This window comes from Kogia breviceps, chromosome 11 (genome assembly GCF_026419965.1).
Source record: "Kogia breviceps isolate mKogBre1 chromosome 11, mKogBre1 haplotype 1, whole genome shotgun sequence".
NCBI classification, from domain to species: Eukaryota; Metazoa; Chordata; class Mammalia; order Artiodactyla; family Physeteridae; genus Kogia; species Kogia breviceps.
This window is the reverse complement of record NC_081320.1, coordinates 96,693,875-96,715,652: the sequence shown is the minus strand read 5'-3', so window position 1 is coordinate 96,715,652 and position 21,778 is coordinate 96,693,875. Positions and strand designations below refer to the sequence as shown.

Here is a 21,778-nt window from a genome sequence, read left to right as displayed (position 1 = left end):
TTTGGGGACTTCCCTGGTGGCGCAGTGATTAAGAATCTGCCTGCCGATGCAGGGGACACGGGTTCGAGCCCTGGTCCGGGAAGATCCCACATGCCGCGGAGCAACTGGGCCCTTGCTCCACAGCTACTGAGCCTGTGCTCTAGAGCCCGTGCGCCACAACTACTGAGCCTGCGTGCCACAACTACTGAGCCCACGTGCCTAGAGCCCGTGCTCCACAACAGAGAAGCCACCGCAATGAGAAGCCTGCGCAGCGCAACGAAGAGTAGCCCCCGCTCGCAGCAACTAGAGAAACGCCGTGCGCAGCAACGAAGACCCAACGCAGCAGCCAAAAATAAATAAATTAATTAATTTAAAAAAAAAAAAAGATTCCAGAATTTGTAAAGTCTGGTTTCTGCACTTTGGCATGTTACATAGATCAGATTATTGTTTTGGATTTTGGTTTTTTTCATTTACTTTTTTGATGGTTCTTTCAAAATATGGAAAGCTCCTGTGTTCTCTCATATACTCCAAAATCCTGAGCTTATAATGGGAATGCTAAGATATGGAAGGAATACAAGGAATTACCAACACGTGACTGACACGGGCTGGGTTATGGAAAGTGTCTATAGCTCACGTAGGTGCTGTTGGACAGAGATGAGGGTGGCACTATTTTCTGACCAGTGTGTGTGATTTAATACTATTTTTTACCTAACTCTTTCTGAGAGTAACAAATAGAATTAAAACCATTATAATAGGCAGAGAGACACTACTAGCATCTGATATGTTTAAGTGCCTTTTTGGAGACTCTATTAAAAAGAACCAGGATAGAGAAATTTTACTTCTCACAAATTGTTCAATAGAAATCATTTGAAATATAGAAAAAAAATTATACACAAATGTTATTGACCTCCTTATTTATACTGAAAAATTAGAAATAAATATCCAACAGAAAGGTAATGTTTAAGTAAACAATGTTATGTATATTCAGTGGAACATTATGCAGCTTTTAAAATCATGTTTGTGAAGAGTATATAAAACATGGCAAATGTTTATGTTATAATAAAAAATGAAATGGGCCAAATTATAAAATTATATATAATATAACCATAGCTACATAAAATTAAAGTATTCATTAAAATATTAGAAATAAATATACCAAAATATTGAAGTGCTATTTCTAAGCTGTGGCAATGCCTTTTTTCCTTTCTTCTACCTTTATGTATCTTGTAAATGTCCTGTACTGAGTTTGTATTACTTAATTGTGGGGGGGAAACGGCACACAAAATAGATCGACAGACTAACATGTAATAGTCCCTGCACCTTAGGGTTTTGTTTTTTTCATTAATTAATTAATTTATTTTGGCTGCATTGTGTCTTTGTTGCTGCTCGTGGGCTTTCTCTAGTTGCGGCGAGTAGGGGCTGTTCTTCATTGCTGTGCGTGGGCTTCTCATTGCAGTGGCTTCTCTTGTTGCGGAGCACGGGCTCTAGGCACACGGGCTTCCGTAGTTGTGGCTCGTGGGCTCAGTAGTTGCGGCTCGAGGGCTCTAGAGCTCAGGCTCAGTAGTTGTGGCGCACGGGCTTAGTTGTTCTGTGGCCTGTGGGATCTTCCCAGACCAGGGCTCGAACCCATGTCCCCTGCATTGGCAGGCGGATTCTTAACCACTGCACCACCAGGGAAGTCCCCGCACCTTAGGATTTATATTGTAAAATGTGTCATTGATTGACAAAGCACCCGTAAGTTTATAAGAAGACCTCTAGAATATTGCCATTTTCAAAGTTTAAAGTTTGCTCTCTACAGTACTATCAGTTCTATGGTGCTGTTGATCAAAAAGAAGAAACCTGTGTATTTGGCCCTTTCCTGGAAAGCTAAAAGTGGTTTTAAGCATACTGGGGCAACAAATGCCCCTCCTCAGCGCCTTTATGTATGACAGTGTCGTCTCTGGAACAAGGTAGAAAGGTTTTAGCAAGCATGTCACACACACCCTTACTGAGTAAGCACTGCCTCGTTGATGGCTTTGAGCGAACTCCAAACACATTTCTTAGTATCGTCCCTCACACTGGCACTGAGGAGCCTGCCAGAGAGAGTTTCTGACAGCTTTCACAATCAGTATATGATTTGTGGGGAACTTTATTACAGAGTGTCCAAAGCGCCTCCATCTATATCACCTCCTTTGTGAAGGTGGGAAGGGTGGGCAGGTGGGCATTCTCATTATAGACAAAACACAGGCGAGCTGAGTGACGCCTGCTGGTAATAGATGGCCGAGTACACACTGCCTATTCCAAAGCTAGTGTTGTTGCCACGTAACGCTCCGGTTCAGAACCCTGCACCGCTTCGCTTTGCTCTGCTGTCCTGGCTGCCTTCCTCGTAATTTCTTCCACTTGCTTTTTTATTACTCTGTACTTTTGGCATAAGAGAAGCAGTTTCGAGATAATTAATTTGAAATAAATAGGGGCGACATTTTTCAAGAAATGCTGTTCTTTATAGTAATAATTCTATGTATAATAATATAAACTGTATATAATACTATATACTATATATGGTAATATATATGCTGTGTGTAATATTATATATACTATTATAAAATTAAAGTATTGTATACTACATTAAGAGAATAGAATCAATAGGATATAATGACCGAATGCATGTAGGAGATTCAATACAATACAGTTTATTATGCTCTTATAAATAATAGCCATTCTACTTGAATTTAATTAAAATAGAATGTGGTACATCCTGGGTACTTAAATTAGTGAGTAAGGAAATTTGCTTAGTAATTTAGAGTTTTCAAAGTATATTCACTTGTGCTATCTTATTTAGTGTTTATCCTCAGCATAACCCATTTTACAAATTAAGAAACTGAGGTTAGGTGACTCTAATTTGGAGTCACAAAGCTAATGATTAGAAAGCCTAAATACATGGGCTGTAGATTTTCTGGCTCCAAGTCCCACATTATTCAGCCTTGAGTAACAGATGCAGTCTGTGCTGAGCACTTAGTTTCTTGGGGAAAGCAGTGCAGCTAGTGAGATGCACGCCGGGCTTGCAGTGTGCTAGCCAGGCTTCCTGCTGGGGAGCGGGTGTGCATTGTCACAGCTTGCTCTTACAGGAGAGTTAGTTTCAGGTAAATGCAAATTGCTGTAGAAACACAGGCGAGAAACATGGATGAAACAATAGAAAAACGATGTGTGGCTGTGCATTAGGTGCCAAGATGTGTCCTGTGAATAGCAGATGTTTGGGGAAGTCAGAATAGGAGAAGATACTCCTTGCTAGCATTCCACCATTAATTTTTCTATACAAATATCATTTCTTGGTTTACTTTATTTACAGAATGTGTGTCTCAGAGTTCTAGCATAGTATCATATTTTAAGATAAACTTGTCTCATAGGTATACACATTAGTGTAGTCTAGTTAGCCAAAGAATTTAATTCACATTTTACTGTTTTATTCTTCAACAGATGAAATGCATGATTTAACCTGCCACGTGGTAAAAGTGACGGGAATGGGAGACGTGGATTTTCTGACATTTGATCCTATAGCTAAAAAGGCAAAAACTGTTAAATATGATGTACAAGCTGTAGCTGTCATTGTAGTGGTGTTGAAACTGCTCTTTTTATTGGATGACAATTTAGAATGGTAAGTGTATGTCAATTTTATGAGGAAAAAATTGTATTATTTTTACCTAATTATTCAGAGTAAAGGAATCCATATGCTATATCTCAGTAGAAAATAAACACTCTCAGGTGTTAACAGAACATTGACTAGTAGCAACAGTTGCTTCTTACATAATATTTTGGCTCAGCTACAGTTGTGAGAGATTTCACTTTCCCTTAGTAGGTTGTTTGGATCATGTTTTCTTCCTATTTTTAGGTAGATAACACGTGTTTCTCATTGCTCTACTGAGTCCTGAGTTTTGAATCATCATACACAAATCCTAAAGAGTCCTTTAGCACTCGTCTGTATACCTTTAGGCTTCTGGCACTATGTGCCTTCAAAGATTATTTTGGAAAGTAAAAGAATTTTAAAATGCCAACAGAGTGGCAGTGTTTATAGCATCTCCTTCCCTGTTTCAGCGATTGCTTCTCCATTAAAAGTTGGCATCAGCTTCAAGTACTGTTCTGTACGTTTCCTTGAGAAGAATTCAAAATTTAACTGTCTTCCAATAAATGATTTCTAAACAAATTGATTTGTTTACTTGTATCTCCAGGTCTTTGTCTAACATTGCTGAGAAATATAATGAAGAGAATGAAGAAGGTACTTACTTTTTTTTAACAATCAAATTCAAAGTGATTGTAAATGGTGGATTAAAAGATACAATCAATATAGGGAAGAAACTTTGAGACATATACACATACACATATATGTATACATATATACAATGTTTTAGATGTATAATTATTTAATTATATCTCAAGGCTACTAAAAAACCTCAGTGACTTCCTGCTGTATGTAAAGGCCAGCCTGCTTTTTTGTTCCCAGCTCCCACTCACTAGCCATACTAGACCATTAACTTACTGGCAGCTTTGTGGGTGTCCCGTCTATTCCAGTGCCTTCAAGCTTTGCTCACATTGGCCCTTCTACCTGAAGTGTTCCTTCCTTCTTACCCGCTAACTCCTCCTATCCCTGGCAAGTCCATCTTCATGCTTCAAGACGCAACATAAATGCCCTCTTCAGCCTCTCTTCACACCCACTCCCCAGCTCACCTCTTCCCAAACCAGAACTGATGACGCTGCCACAGCCACTCCTGTCCAGACTTCTCTTGGTTGTTTAAAACGCTGAATTGTAACTAGCGGACAAAGCATGTCTATCCCTGTCAGGCTGCCAGTATTTGTGAAGTGCCTGGAGTATCTGCCGCATAGTGACGGCGCAGAGTGACTGGCCTAATACCCGCTTAATAAAGTGTGGTAAATGCATGAATTCTTACATTCAGTTCCAGTTTCTTAATGTTCTCACTAGGATTTATGTTCATTGTTTTAATTTCAGCTTTTGTGAGGTATAATTGACGTATAAAATTGTAAGATCTTTAAAGTGTACATTGTAGCAATTTGATGTGTTTGCATTGTGAAAGGATTCCCATGAAGTCAATTAACACACCATCGCCTCTCATATTTACCTTTTTGTATGTGTGAGAATATTTACGTTCTCTCTTAGCGCATTTCAGGCATACAATACGGTATTATCTAATGTTTTACATCAGAGCTTATTCATCTTATAGCTGAAAGTTTGTCTCCTTGTACCAATCTCGCCCTCTTTCCCGCACCCCTCAGCCCCTGGCAGCCACTTTTTTTACTCTATTTCTATGAGTTTGACTTTTTTTTTTAAGATTCCACATATATGTTCATTGGTTTTAGGAGCTTAGATTTAATGGTGGCAGTTAGTTCGTCTGTTCTTTCCAGAACACGTGCAGCACGCTTCTGTCTGCACATTGCTTCATGTTGGCTCCTACATAAAGTAAAAGGATGGACAAGATGTTTTCTGATGTTAAAGGGCCCTCATAGACTGTGTAGACATTTTTTTTTTTTTTTTTTTTTTTGTGGTACGCGGGCCTCTCACCGCTGTGGCCTCTCCCGTTGCGGAGCACAGGCTCCGGACGCGCAGGCTCAGCGGCCACGGCTCACGGGCCCAGCCGGTCTGCTGCATGCGGGATCCTCCCGGACCGGGGCACGAACCCGCGTCTCCTGCGTCGGCAGGCGGATTCTCAACCACTGTGCCGCCAGGGAAGCCCTGTGTAGACATTTAGAGTAGAGGGTGCTTTGACATATTGTCTTCCTGTGACCCTCAAAAGAAGCCCACAGTGTCAGCAGGGTGGGGATTGTGGCCCCCGTTCTCTCTGCTCCCCAGCTGTCCACTGTCCCCTGCCTTCCCACATTACTGATGAGGAGTGTGAGAAGTTATGACTCACTTAAGGTCAGAGAACCTTGTGTTCTATTCACTGTTACAGTTTTCCTTCTTCCTTATAGCTCTTCTGGTAGCTGCCTGTCCTCTGTGGCTCTGTGGCCTACAAGGCCATAAGTAACGATTAGATTGGCCAGTTGAAAGATTTTTAACTAGACATTGAGGGTAGACTTATCTTCATTAGAGAATATATAAAAAATTCAGCCTTTCACCCAGCCACCTTCCTCCTGTCAGCCTTCCTTTCTTCAAACTTCCTCACTCTCTGAGCCTCTTTCCTGCTTTACCTTTAACTTCATGTTTTTCCTGCCTCCTCCTCCCATCTCCCCACATGGATGGAATAAAAGAGTGAGGAGTGGAGTTTTATGCTCGACTATATATTCAGTTCTGTTGTCTGTCTCACCTTGACGTCTTGAACACATGCTCACTCCACCTGTCCAGTGCAATCTACTTTCTCACTTATCTCTAGAGTCTTTGGATTGGGATTTGGATTAGAATTAGGAAGAACAGAAATAGGAGCCGAGGGAACTAGAAGTCTGGTGCCATTGCACACATACAGCCATCGTTGGTTCCTTAATTCGTGTATTCCGAGACATCTTGGAGCACCACCCCGTACCAGGCACTGTGCCGGGACCTGGGTCGGGAGGAAGAGGCCTGATTGTGTAGTCTTCTACACAGACAAAATATGTCTTCTATTCTCAGGGGGGTAATAGTCAAATCTAGGAGAAACAGACATTTTTGGTTTCGGTATAATTTAGTTGGGGCCACGGTACAGGTAGGAACTCAGCGAAGGGAGTGACGGCAGGTTGCTCAGCAGTCGTGTCAGAGCACGGAGACAGCAGCACCTCCCTCCGTAATCTCCAAGGGCTGGTCCGTAACTGCTGGGCCACATCAGTGAGTGAAGACTCGGAGGAACAGTGTGTGTTACAATAATGTGACATATTTGGTTAATAATCGTGGATTTCATTTCTTTCAGATAAGCCATGGTTTGATTTCAGAAAATGGTACCAAGTTATGAAGAAAGCTATTGATGAAAAAAAACAAAAATGGGAGGAAGCCAGGGCAAAGTATGTTATCTCTTCTAGTTTACTTTACATTTGAAAGCTGAAGTTTCATCAGTTTAGACTTACCAGCACTGTGAAATTTTTTCTAGCACTATTGACCCATCTCTCCAAATTAACTTTTTTCTTCTATTACTATTAACTAAACTAATAATGTCCTTTTTATTAATGTCCTCCTTCTGATCTGGGATCCAGTCCAGGGTACCATATTGTACTGAGTCATCAACTTTTTATGATTTGCATGACTCTCTTCTGCATTTCTGATTTGCTCCCTCTTTCCTTTCTCAAAGGGGATCGTTTCCCATCTATGCTTCGCAATATTACAAAGATTACAGATGTCAACCTGTGACATATGTCATTGGAATGTTCCCCCCAAATAAAGTTCCCTATAAAAATCAAAACAAAGGAGAGCAGAAAGAAAGTAGTATACTTAATTCAGTCAGTCTCACTGTTTGACTTGGAGCTCTCAGTCTGATGTAGGACCATTGCGGTAGAGTGGAAAGAGCGTAGCGTTAGAGACGGACAGTGCGGGGCTCGAATCCTGATTGTATTACCGCCAGCTGTTTGACTGTGGGCAAATGACTTCAGTTCTTAGCCTCAGTGCACTAAAACATAGTTAGCTCGTGAATTTTCAGAGACACTATCTTATGTAGTATAGGGTACATTGCTATAGATCTCTGATTCGAGCGGTTTTATATCTCTTCTTAGAACTTGGAGTCTCTGTGAAACTTTGAAGAAAAAGTTAACATCTCTCTAGTTTATGTAAATTTACAGTAGTACTCATTTGATCAAGTAATTTTATATCCCTTGAGAAAAGTCAGTGTTCCTCAAATTAGTTAAAATGATAATTCATTCAGCTCCAGTTTCCTCATCAATAAAATAGGGCTGGTAATGCCTGCTTTATACTCTTAGCTAAGAACTAAATTTCAGTTTTTGCAGGTAGAATTAGATTACTTTTCCTCTAAATTTAAGAGAGCTTTTAAACAGAGAAGCAGACTTCCAGGGATGAATAAAGTGCTGTGGGAGAGAGGATCCTTTTGCCCAAAAGGGGAGAAGATGAGCAGTTTCTTCCTGTTCAGGTTGGATAATGATGAGGGAGAAGAGGTGGGAGGTGAACGTCTTCTGAAAGCTGCAGGCACCCGGGGAACTGGGTGGGCCCTTCCTCTTCCTTGTCGGAGAAGTCATTGGATCTCAGCAGGTATAAGAGTAGCAGCAAGAACAGAAGGTTATCCTGTGTTTTTAGGTTGTCCTGGAGAATCAGCCATTGGACCTGTGTTTTGGGGGGCCAGCTGGGGTTGTCTCGACCGATACTGCGAGCTTAGGTATTCGGGGGCCATGCCACTTGGCGTCTCAGTAGTGAATAGGCATTCATGAACTCAACCTGGGCAACAGCTTACACTTCACACATAGCTATTAGAGCCCAAACTCATGTTGCAGTGCTACAATCAATTGCACATCTAAGACTTCCTGACTTTTAGCTACTTTAAGGGAGAATTTAGTGACCAAAGAAAGTATGTCTAGTTTCAAACTGGCATTTTCCAGACAGACACCAGGCCCCAGGGAGGAGCTTGTCCAGGGGATCCATTACCAAGATCCTTCACAGAGTATGTGCTTTGGGCTGAGTGAGGCAACTTACGTAAGTGACTACTGACTGCCGTGTGGGCCCAGAGCCCCAGTGCATGCTGGTGACCTGTTTTACCCTCACCCCACCTCCATCGCTGGTGTAAATTTCTAATTGTCCTCTCTGTTCTTCTGGACACCATCTTCCATATTGTCAGATAAAAGTCACCAAGCGTGGGTCCCTGTGCATGGGATTATGAGAAACACTAATAAACAGTAGTTGAAAGCCTGGAGACCCCTTTAGAGACTGCTTTGATGACTTCCAGTTTCCATGGAGATGTTGAGAAGAGAACATGGAGGAAAATTTCAAAGCACTTGCCGAAAATCTTTGCAGCCTTTTAGGTCAGGCAGAGATTTTCTTAGATATGATACCAAAAGCATGATTCATAAAAGAAAAAAAAAGATAAATTAGACTTCATCAAGAGAAAGAATTTCTGTTCTTCAAAAGACCCTGTTAAGAGAAGCTACAGGCTGGGGGAAAATATGTGCAAATCACATATCTGATAGAAGATTTGCATCTAGAATATATGAAGAATTCTCATACAGTAAGAAAACAGTTCAGGTTTTTAAAGGGGCAAAAGATTAAGTTCACACAAAAATCTATATATGAATATATGTAGATATATATACTTCATTCACAGTGGCCAAGAACTGGCAACAACCCAGGTGCCCTTCAGCTGGTAAACAGATAAACAAACAGTAGCATATCTGTAAAATGGAATACTATTCAGCAATAAAAAAGGAACAAACTTCTGATACATCCAGAAATATGAATGACTCATAAATACAGTGTGCTAATGAAAGACTCGAAAGGTTACATATGGTCTAATTTCATTTATATGACATTCTGGAAAAGGCTAAACTATAGGGATAGAAAAACAGATCAGTGGTTGTCTGAGATCAAGTTCAGCTGTGGGTATGGAGAGGGGTTGACTGTCAAAAGGCATGAGAGATTTTTGCAGTGTGGAACTGTTCTGTAGATTAATCGTGGTGGTTACACAACTGTATGCATTTATCAAAACTAGTGGAACTGTACACTGAACAGGGTCAGTTTTACTACATGTAAATTATACCTTAATTTCTAACAGTGGGGAAACAAATCACGTGGGGAGACTGGACAAACACAGCATACAGGCTTTGTGGCATCCTGGAGAAAATGTTAGGACTTTGTAGCGGGCCTCTGTTTTTTGTAGCTTTGGTAAGGGAAGCTGTTCCTGCATTTTGATGTAACTAATCATTTCTTTGGGATCTTCTGGCATCTGGGAGACTTTGGGGAGGAGCATATCTTTCTGTGGCCTTGCTGCCTCCTTCAGTGCTACTTGCCTACTCCTAGGTCATAAGCTCCATACAGACACGTGTCAGTAGGTCACTCTAAGTCAGAGCTATTACACGGGGTATCACGAATTTCAGACACTGCTTTAGAGAAACTTCTCTGAAATGTGTTGAGTCCATTTATTCTCCATCCTGCTCCAAATGTTTTTCTACCTTGTGCAGGTATCTATGGAAAAGTGAAAAGCCACTCTACCACTCAGCGATTGACAGATCAGTGGTATATAAAAGAAGAGGTGAGCTGCATTTCCTCTTGCTAACGCCAAGTAACAACACAGTTGTAGAAAAGCTGCATATCTTAGCTCGAAGAGTAAATGCATATGTACTTTCTTCACTTCTTTAGGAAGTGTTCCAATGCACATCCAAAGAGACATGATCCTCTGCAAGAAATGTCCATAGGAATCTTATCTATTGATTTCAGGAACATTGCATTATTCAAAACAGAACTTAAGTTTCCACCAAAATCTAAAATGCCATATATCTATGACTTTCAGAACTCTTTATCTGGAGAACTGCCTTTAGGTTGTTTTGTTCATTCTTTTTTTTTAAAATTGTGGTAAAATATATATAACATAAAATTCACCTTTTTAAAGGCTTTTAAAGTAGTTCCTTGACGTCCCTCATCCACTGTCAGTTTCCCCTAGCGTTATGCCCTTATGTCACCATGGTGCATTTGTCAAAACTAAGAAACTAACGTTGGTACATGACTATCAAGTAAACTACAGACTTTATTTGTGATTTAACATTAGTTTTTATTTTATTCCTTTTCTTTTTTCCTTCATTTCCAGAAATGGTCGTGAGTCTACAAAAACAATTTAGCACACTGGTTGATTCCGCACCAACTGTGGAAAAAAAAAGCCCTTCAAGTTTTCAGTTCAGCTGGACCACGGAGGGCAGCGATGGAACCTGTTTCCATGGGCATAGCCTCCAGGGCGTCCTGAAGCAGAAAGGCCAGTCCCTGACGACCAAGAATTCCCTCTATTGGCTGAGTACTCAGAAATTCTGTAAAAGGTATGTGATGCTCTTAGAAATGACAGGATGAAAAACATGTTGAAACTTCTAGTTTGGCCCGAAGTGGTATTCTTTTCTAATTAAAAACAGGCCACGTACAATTTAAAGGAGTTGGCTGTAGTAAGAGCCAGACAGGTTATTTGTTGGAATTAGAAGGTAGTGAACTTAGAATCAAGACACTCAAGAATTACACACTGAGTGTAGTTTAGGGGATGGGGGTGTTGACTAACCTCACGGTGATGATCATTTCACAATGTACGCACGTGCCAAACCATCGTGTCGGACCCCTTAAGCTCACATACGTTGTATGGCAGTAATATCTCAATAAAGCTGGGAGAAGTCTTAGATTATAAAGACTTTTCTGATTGTAACCTTATATGTTTATACTAGTCTCATTCCCATGTTGACGTAGGAATTGTCTGTAAGGCGCGTATTCCCGTAGTTAAGAGGACGTGCTTGTGAATCCAGGTGTTCCTATCCCAGGCCTGCTGCTCGCTCGTGTGGGCAGGTTATTTACCATCTCTACAGCTCTGTTGCCCTGATTGTAAAAGCAGAGGGTGTGGTACTGACCTTCCTCCCCTTCTCAAAACCTCGAGCAGCTCCCACCTCATTCAGAGTGAAGTCAGGAGACCCTGTGGGGCCTGTAGCAGCCCCTGCTCTCCTCTGACCTCCCGCTCCTCCGCTCGCCGTGCTCGCCGCCCGGGTGCACGCCGGCCTCCTGGCCGTTCCTGGGGCCTGCCGGCCACGCTCCCCGCGCTGGCCTCGGCGCGTGTTGCACCTTCAGCCTGGAATGCTCTTCCGCCGTGTGTCTACAGGGGCTCACTTCTTTCAGGTTTTTGTTCAAATTTCACTTCCTCGGAGAGGCCTTTCTTAGCCATCCTGTCTACAATATCACAGCTCCACCCTCACACCCACACACACCTCATCACTCTCCAACCCCCCCGCCTATCTTTTTTTCTTATAGCTTTTGTCACTATTGAATGTATTATATTATTATATATATAATGTACTATTATATATTTATTACATATTATTTTATATTTATATTATTATATGTACACTAGAATGTCAGGTCCTTGAGTGCAGGGACTCTGTCCTATTTAATGAAAAATCTCAGAGACTAGGACAGTGTGTAGCACATAGTGGGTGGTCACCAAGTATTTGTTGAATGAATGAATGGAAAATAGAAGCTGCCTCATAGGGTTTTCATGAGAATTAAATGAGATGTGTGGTTTCTGTCACATAGTAAATACTCGATAAATGATAACTATGATCATTTTTTTAAACAAAACTAATTTTCTGTTGAAGAGTTTAACTTCCTGAGTTGAGTATCAATCGAGATAAATAAAATGTAGAAAATACAGTAGAAGATAATAAAAGGAAGTTATCTGTATTAAAATTTACTGCTCAAAAAAACTTTAGCCGAGGGCTTCCCTGGTGGCGCAGTGGTTGAGAACCCGCCTGCTAGTGCAGGGGACACGGGTTCAATCCCTGGTCTGGGAAGATCCCACATGCCGCGGAGCGGCTGGGCCCGTGAGCCACAACTACTGAGCCTGCGCGTCTGGAGCCTGTGCTCCGCAACAAGAGAGGCCGCAATAGTGAGAGGCCCGTGCACCGCTATGAGGAGTGGTCCCCGCTCGCCGCAACTAGAGAATGCCCTCGCGCAGAAACGAAGACCCAACACAGCCAAAAGTAAAATAAAATAAATAAATAAAAGAAATGCATTAAAAAAAAAAAAAATCTTTAGCCGAGTCTAGAATGGTTAAGGAGTATAAATGTCTTAACAGCAACCACGAAAGGCCAGAATCCCAACCTCCGGTCAGCTCTGCATCTGGGGTGATACAGGCCTTTGAGCAGTCAGTGCAATGGCTTTTTAAGATTTAAGGTTTCGTCGAGAGGAGGAGAAAAGGCTGTAGCCCTGTCCCACGAGGGGCCCACACCCAGGACCGGGAAGTTAGGATGTGGCGTGCTGGTGCTGTTCTGTCTGCAGAGTCAGCCTGGGGAAGTTAGAGGGGGGCCTGCACCCTACACTTTTCACATGGCACGATCAGTGGACTTTTGGATGTTTCTCATGGGTTTAATACTGTAATAAAAGATAGTTAGTTACAAATAGACCTCGGTATAGTCGGAGATGAAACAACCAAGATATTTTTCTCTTCAGGAATTACAAGGCTAAACACCAAACCATGTAGATGAATAATTTTATGATCCCACGATTTTATGCACCAAAATCATCCGTCGAATCACCTTGCCTATTTAGACCATAGCCTAGAAGCACAGAGTAAGCGAAAAAGGGTCCAGCTAACCTATGAAAAGGTCACTAAGTCCATGACTAAAGCTTAGACGCTTTTCTCAGAAAGCTCACTCCGCCTGGAGGTGTGTCTCTGTCAGGCTGAGGCGGCTGATCTGCAGACGCCTCCTCGTCAGAAGAAACAGACGAGGCAGGAGACTGAGAGGTGTCTGCTGATACGCGTCCTGACAGCAAGCATAAATGATATCCCTTTGACAGACAGTCGAGGAACCAGCAGCAGAAGCAAAAGCAGACAAAAGAATTCAAATTGCAGTGGTCTGAAGTTCATTGGTGGCGCACAGCAGCCCTGCCGAGCTGAATAAAGCTGACCGTGTCTCAGCTTTAACACAGAGCGTGTCCTCAAATTGTGTGCGTCCTCTCTAGATTTGTTTTTCTTACCTGTATTTTCTAACATTTCTGCAATACAAGTGGACAGGTTGTCACAATACAATTGTAAAGGCTTTAACAAATATGCTGAATATACTCTGCTTAGTAATAACCAAATAATGTATAACTCAGTTTTTAAAGATTTCCATCCAAAGTGGTCAAAATGAAATGTTTTGATGCTTAAGGGAGCAGATCTTCAGCTACATGGAGAATTTTGTTACACAGAAGGACCCATTTTTGCGGGTTCAGAAGAGACAAACATTGTACTATAAAATAATTTTGAGAACACTCGGGCCTTGAGAACTAAGCAGAGAGAGGCCGCAAGAGCACTTCAGATACTCGAAGGTGTTTATCCTTCTTCTCTGAGGCGGGGACAACAATCTTGATGCATTTCAATGATTATATATTATATTTGGTTTTATCACTTAAAACTTCAGGAAAATTTAAACTTTCTGAGTTTATGATAAGGAATGTAATCCTTAAAAGATATTGTTATTGGGCTTCCCTGGTGGCGCAGTGGTTGAGAATCCGCCTGCCGATGCAGGGGTCACGGGTTCGTGCCCTGGTCCGGGAAGATCCCACGTGCCGCGGAGCAACTAAGCCCGTGAGCCATGGCCGCTGGGCCTGCGCGTCCGGAGCCTGTGCTCCGCAACGGGAGAGGCCACAGCAGTGAGAGGCCCGCGTACCACAAAAAAAAAAAAAAAAAAAAAAAAAAAAAGATATTGTTATTGATTCAACTTAGAAAGAAAAAGTCTTACTGTGGCAGATACTTCGTATACCTTTTCTTAGCTTTCTGTTGTAAAAACAGAGTTTTCCTTATGGTCCCTAGGCAAGAGAACAATATTTTTACCCTTTTTGTTGGTAATATTTTGTCTGAAAGAATCTCTCTTAATACAGCTAAAATTAAAAATTAGAAGAAAAGCAAGAGGGCACCATAAATGACTTATATTTGATTTCCATTAAACCAGTCAATGCACAAACAGTTGAGGCTTTTAAATTTCCTACTAGTGAACATAGTAGGGTATTAGCTTTTTTGTGTATTATTAAAATAGGCTTAAGATTTTAAGTGAAAATTTAAAAATCAATTTTAAAGGAATGTAGGGAAAGTGAACATTTTTGAGCCCTGACTATGTGCCAACCATTGGTTAAGTGCTTCATATATTTTCTCATGCAATCCTCTTTTCTATCCTATGAGGTGGTACTGTTATTTTTTCCGGTTTTACAGATGAAAGAACCAAGAGTAGTTACCCAGAGTCACAACTGATGGGTGGCAAACTTTGTGGTGCAAATAGAAACATTCCTTCAGGAATTTAGGGCCATATATGTTATATAAATCATAGTATCTATTCGTTTATATACTCTGTGTACTGTTCACTTGTTTTTTAAAACTTTTTATTATGGAAAATTTCAATGGCATTTGAAAGTAGAGAGCACGGTATCATGAACGCCCCTGCACCCGTAGCCACCCCACTTCAGCAGTTGTCTACATGGCTAGACTTGCTTCCCCCATTCCCCAACTCACTCCTTCACCCCTCTGCTCCCAGATTATTTGGAAGAAAATCCCATACATTTTAATTTTCTTAAATAAAACCATGATACCAAAAAAAAAAAAAAAAAACAAACCATGATACCATTAATCAGACATAAAAAACTAATAGTAATTCCTTAATCCCATCAAACATGCAGCCAACGTCTAGATTTTCCTGATTGTCACGTAATTTTTTAAATAACTCAGGATCCAAATAAAGTCCATACATTGCAGGTGGTAGAGATATCCCTTAAGTGCTTTAATTCATAAATTCCCCCTTTATCTCTTTTTTATTCCCCCTTGCAGTTTACTTATTGAGTAATCCAGGTCATGTGTCCTGTACAATTTCCCATAGTCTAGATTTTACTGATTACAGCCCGTGATACCACTTAAGGTGTTCTCCTGTCCCCCTGCTTATACCTTGATGTAGTTAGAGATTGGTAGAGTTAGTTAGCAGTTTTAATTCGTGTTTTAGAGATTTGATGGTGGTAGTGAGAGATTTGATCAGATTCAGGTTCTACTACTTTACAATAAGCAAAATTGCTTTGTAAACTCTTCTTTCTATAATACATACAGAATTGCAACATACATTATTATGCCTGGTGTCTTATTTTGGATGGGAGTTGGGGGATTATTTTCTTTCTTTCTTTTGTTTTAAAGTATGTCCAGAATCTCTCCCTGTCTGCTTTTGTTTGCCTTGACCATGGTAAGAAGAGGGGGGCCCACCTGGAGTGGAAGGAGTCACGAGACCTGGCTCGGTACCACCCGTGTCCCATTGCATGGTGGCCAGGGACAGTGCTGAAATCTTTTTCCTTTATAAAATTTAGGATTCCTTCCAAATTGTTCTGTTTTCTTCCAGCTCAGAGTACTATTTTAAGCCTAACCATATATATTTTTTAAGTTATTTGGGGGATGTTCAAGGGATGGCTGCATACGTTTCTGAAAGACCTTTAAATGTAGTGTCTTCCTTTTTCTTCCCCTTCTAGCTATTGTAAGCATGTGACAACCTACGAAGAATCAAATTTTTCTCTGAGTTATCAGTTTATACTAAATCTCTTCTCCTTCTTGCTAAGAATAAAGACCTCCCTTCTCCATGAAGAAGTGAGCTTAATAGAAAAGAGACTTTTTAAAGCAAAATACAGTACAACAAAAAAGAAATCTTCAAGATCCAGGAAAGCAAGAAAATGTTGAGAAAAATGAAGTGGAAACTTTCTGGGGAAAATATTTTAATAGTGACAGTAATGTCAAATTGTAATATAACATTACAGAGAATGGTGAAAAAGAGAATTTTGTTGCAAGCATGTACATACATACAAATATATGTATCAAACCGCTCATTAAAATATATATTAGAAAACAGGTGAAATTTGTTTGAATTTATTTTTTAAATTATGAATGTTCTCATTGTTAAAATAATAATGTTGTATAAATGGTATCCAGGAATTTGTATTCATTGTATCTTAAAGCTAAATTTTCTTTTTAAACTAGATCACTTCCTTAACTCTTTATATCCCAGAATAAATCCCAGATGGATCAAAGATCTAAACATTATAATCTTTTATATATACATATATAAAGTATTAGAAGAAAACAAGTGTGAATGCTATGATGATCTTGGATTGGGGAAGGACTTTCTAAGATGTCTCGAAACCAGAGACCAAAAGGAAAAGATTGATAATGTGACTACAAAGTCAAAGGCAAATGACAAACTGGGAAAATATATCTGTAGTATATGATGGACAAAGGAATAATTCCTTTAATGTATCAATGCCACTTGCAAAGCAATAGGAAAAAGATAAGCCGAACAAGGGATATGAAAAGATAGCTTTCTGGAAAAAAAAAAAACAAAGGCCAAGCTAAAAAACATGATAGGATACTCAACCTCACCACTATTAAATACAAATTATGGAGATACTATTTCTCACATATTAGATGGGCAGATTATAAAGGTTTATAATACCTGGTGAGGATATTGGAAAATGAGGCATTCTGATTCATAGTTCATTTATTCATGCAATAAACACTTACTGAGCAACTTCTATATGTTCCAGGCACATGCTAGACCCTGGAGATACAGGACTGAACAAGGCCTTTAAAGATCATCTATTCTAATTGGGCAGGGACAAATAGTATACAAATAGATAATATTTGGGGTAATGAAATGCAATGAAGAAAAGTAAAGGGTAAGTGATCAGGTGGGCCATTTTGTAAAAAGTAATTGAAGGAGGACCCTCTGGGGAGGTGACATTTGGGCCGAGACCAACCTGTATGAAGTACAGTCGAGGGAGCAAGCCATGGAGCCATCCAGGGGAAGATCGTGCCAGGCAGAGGAAACACGCAAAGGCTCTGGGGCAGGAATACGCTGGATGGATTCAGGGAATAGCAAATCGTTTGGGTCAGCTGGAGTTTTGGGATTGAAGGGGAGAGCAGTAACAGATGGCTTGGAAGAGGTTGCCTTCAAGGCCATGATAAGGGCTTTGGCTTTTGTCCTAAGTGTGTCACAGGAAGCCATTGGACATTTTTGAGCAAAAGAAAGATGTGATCCAACCTATGTCAAAAGGATCAGCTTCAGTTCTTAAATGTAGGAATCATCAGCATATAAGTAATATTTTAAAATGGTGAGACTAGATGGGGTCTCCTAGGGAGTTAGTATAGAGAGAAAAGGTTTTCATAGATGCTCTGTATGAAGTGGAGCAAGTTCCCATCTACCTTAGTTTGCTGAGAGGTTTTGGTCAGGAAGTGATGTTGATTTATTTTTTCAAATGCTTTTCCTGCATCTATGAGATGCAGGTTTTTCTTTTTTAGCCAGTTAATATGGTAGTTTACACTGAGTTACAAATGTTAAACCAACCTTAGATTCCTAGGATAAACCCCACTTAGTCATGATCTATTATCCTTTTAAAGTACTGTTGAATTTAATTTGCTGAAATTTTGTTAAGAAATTTTGCATCCATTTTCATAAGGAATGTTGTTCTGTAGCTTTCTTTTCTTGTGATTTCTTTATCCAGTTTTGGTATCAGAGTAATGCTATAATCACAGAATGAGTTATGAAGCATCCCCTTCTCTTCTTGTTTGTTTTCCAGAAGCATTTGTGTTGGGTCCTTCCTTTTATATAGGAGGTGCTCAATGCATGCTATCAGTGTTGCAGTAACCCCCCTCTTCCCTTTCAGGCAGTAGGTGGATAAGCTTTTCCTGTGGTTGAATAGTTTTTAGGTCTGAGCGCACTCACTCAGAGAAGAAACACTTCTTTATTAGGCTTAAATGTAACTCATAAGGCTGAAATGCATGCAAAACCTTATTTTTTTTCAGTTTGTGGGTGCTGAAAACTTTTTCTAGCTTTGGGCAATCTGTCTCAATATTTTTAAGCATATGGAACTTGTTAGCAGATAGTGAAGTGAAGCTCATCTGGGTCTGGATTGGGAAAGTTTTCTTTGTGGGAAGGTTTCCAACTATAAATTCAGTTTGTTTAATATCTATAGTGTTATTCAGGTTATTTAATATCTATAGGGTTATTCAGGTTATCTATCTCTTTTTGAGAAAGCTTTGCTCTTCAAAGGACACTGTTATGAAAATGAAAATTTAAACCATTGGCTGAGGGAAAATATTTGCAAAAAGATAGTTTGCAAAAACAAGCCCTGACAAAGGGCCGTATCTGTATAAATAATTCTTACAATTCAATAATAAGAAAGCAAACAGCCCAATTAAAAATGGGCAGAAGATTTGAGCCAACACTTCACCAAAGAAAATACACAGAGAACAAATAAGCCCTTGGAAGATGCTCAACATCATTAGTTATTAGGAAAAAGTAAGTTAAAACCAGAAGGAGATCCCACTACACATGCAGTGGAATGGGTTGAATTTTAGAAGACTGCCCATACTAAGTGTTGGCAAGGATTTGGAGCAACTGGTGCTCCCAGCTGCTGATGGGAATGTAAAATGGTACAACCATTTTAGAAAACAGGTTGGTAGTTTCTGAAAAGTGAAAAATATATCTACTATATAATCCAGCCATTTCACTACTAGATGTCTACCCAGGAAAAATAAAAGCATTTTCCACACGAAGACTTGTACACAGATATTAGCAACTTTATTTGAGATCACCAAGAAAGGTTAAACAACCCAAATGGCCATCGACAGGTGAATGGACGTGGTGTATATCCATACAAGGGAATACTACTTAGCTATAAAAAGAGACGAGCTATTGAGACAAGCAACAACACTCTGCTCAGGGGTGGGACTGGGGGGAGTATATAAGAAGCATGTCTCTCTATAACTTAAAACACTGCTTTCCAAAGATCTGAACTGGAAAATTACTTGAATATGAATTTTATGGAATCAACACCATGATCTGAAGTGCTGTGGTACTTCATTCAGTTGAGTCAAGAGTTGAATTTGCTCACAAGCCCTCCAGGTGATTCTGATACACCTGGAGGGCTAAGCTCACGGCCATGCAAAGATAGCATGCATGTGCTGAAATTGAGTTAAATTTCATAGTACAGTGTGAGAACCGCTGGCCTCAGGGGCGTCCACATGGCAGGGGCACTCAGCTCCAACAGCCGCCTTCCATATCCTCGCCGGGAGCTACTTATGGGTCCCTTCCACCCTCAGGGCACCTTAGTAGGCTCTAGGGCAGCCATTCCTTCTGTGCTGCCATCACCCCACCCGTGTTGGCACAGGGCACCCTGTAGGTGGTCTCCTCAAGCCTTCTCTGCCTAAATACTTGCCTCAGCTATTTCTAAACTGCAAAGGAACATGATTATGAAATAAGGCAGAAGCAGGCAAAGTGCCATAATGGATGTACAAATAGAGCCCAAGAGGAGCAATGAACAGGGAAGAGACCTACAGCCCTGGAAGGCTTGGGCGTGGAGGAGAGGGATTCCTGGGCAGGCTGCCCCTGCCAGAAGCAGGAATCAAATCTTTTCAAATTGATTCCCCTTTCAGGGGACCTAATAAATTATTTTGCCACTAGAGTGATTTGTGATACTTGTTGATTTGGATGGAATCTCTTTTATGAATAAATCTCATTTAGTTTTGTTTCTTTTTAATTAAATTGCTTACCACTGCAGTGAAACATAATTTTACAATTTAGGGGACCACCCTAAAGGGAAGTAGAACCAAGTAGGATTTCACATGGTCTCAGATCCAGTAACCATTGTAATAGTGTGAAATCAGGTACTTCTAGAGGGTGAAAATAGAATACAGCAGATACTTCTGGGAAAAAAATTCTTCAAATTGTTTTATGTCTCTCAATGATCAGTCTAAGCTCATGGCCATGCAAAGATAGCATGCATGTGCTGAAATTGAGTTAAATTTCGTATTTTTAGTTGTCTTAGATCATCAAAACATCTCGGAAAGCACAGCTGTGAAACGCACTCATTAAGCACCTATCTACCTATCTACTTCTTGAACGTTTTACACATCTTCTCATTTGATGTATTTAGATAAATCTACCCATCTACAACTACAGCAATTAAAGGTTTCATCACAGTAGATTAAAGCAAAAACTTTAAATGTGGTAAAATTTTTCTTTAAAAATTTAAAGCCGGTGAAAGTACAATGAGCGTCTTTTCCCACGAGAATACAGAACATTGTCCCAAACAGTTCATCAGTCTACAGGAATAGCTCATACATGTTGAACGTAGTTCTGTTGGTTTGGGGTTTTTTGTTTTTTAATCCTTCCAAAAATGCAGGTTTCTTTAGGCACTGTGAGATTCTGTGTTAGACTTAAAAGGAATGGGAGTGTCTCCTACCTGCCAGCTTTGGCTTCTCTTGCATGGGATCAATCAACATTGTTATGGGAACATAATGATGGTTCGCAGGGCGAGGAGCCTCATCTCACCTGAAGGGTAGCATTTCCCTGTGGCCGGGAAGCAGCAGACCTGTCACTGCCACTCAGAAGTGGCACTTCTATAGCCCAAAGGAAGGAGGCCAACCACCGACCTGCAGAGTGTCTATAGTCCTTTGTTATCTCTTTGGGATTTTTTTCCCCCCTCCATTGGCTCAAAGCCACCTAGGGGGAAAAAAAGAAATACTAATTCCACCCTATGTTGACACAGAAAGCTATACTGCTTAGAAGGAAAGAAGCATTACTTCAGAGTCTCAAGGAAAACCTTGACTAGAATTTCCAAAGTATGGTGGCTATAAAATTCTGTTGAGTTATTAAATATTGCAGATAGCTAAAAGTGTTTAAAAGCATGTATTTTTATCTTGAGTATTTAGCCGGTGACTTTTTAAAATTTAAAATGCCTTTGCATTCTTGAAAGCTGAGTAAATTCACACAGTACTGTCTCACGAAATGCTTTCGAGAAGCCCTTAGTGTATGTTCCCTTGTGAAGTATTTAAGCATAAAGTGATTTTAGTGCCAGACTTACCTGATAATACACTATGACTTGAGAAGAGCTTACAAAAGAGTCCTTTACTGACTATAAATTAAGAACCTGCTATTTCAGCTGACTTGGCCTTTTGCCCTCTGCAACAATGATTTCCTTCTGGAACAATGATCGACTATCAAATATCAAATATCCATAAAACATGTAAGGTACATGTTTTATGGATATTTGAGTTGAACAGGGTGACTCACAGATATTCCCAAAGGAATTTTTAAGTTAGAACACCACTTAAATGTAATTATCTTTTGTCACCACTGTTGTCCGTGTTAATTCAGATTAAGTGATTAAGTTAAACAT

At 40.3% G+C, this 21,778-nt stretch overlaps 1 protein-coding gene across 2 annotated transcripts in view; it reads left to right on the top strand.

The window, feature by feature from the left end:
* Positions 1 to 16,634, top strand: part of TAF1B (TATA-box binding protein associated factor, RNA polymerase I subunit B) — a 59,395-nt gene extending 42,761 nt beyond the window's left edge. The window contains exons 10-15 of one of the 2 annotated variants that reach the window (XM_067008168.1): positions 3,433 to 3,610; positions 4,182 to 4,228; positions 6,843 to 6,933; positions 10,042 to 10,112; positions 10,665 to 10,887; positions 16,079 to 16,634. In XM_067008168.1, the coding sequence (XP_066864269.1) occupies positions 3,433 to 3,610; positions 4,182 to 4,228; positions 6,843 to 6,933; positions 10,042 to 10,112; positions 10,665 to 10,887; positions 16,079 to 16,283 (815 nt within the window). In that variant the 3' untranslated portion in view covers positions 16,284 to 16,634. The remainder of the gene's footprint in view (positions 1 to 3,432; positions 3,611 to 4,181; positions 4,229 to 6,842; positions 6,934 to 10,041; positions 10,113 to 10,664; positions 10,888 to 16,078) is intronic. The other variant, XM_059078382.2, reaches the window with a different exon arrangement.
* Positions 16,635 to 21,778: the final 5,144 nt, after the last annotated feature.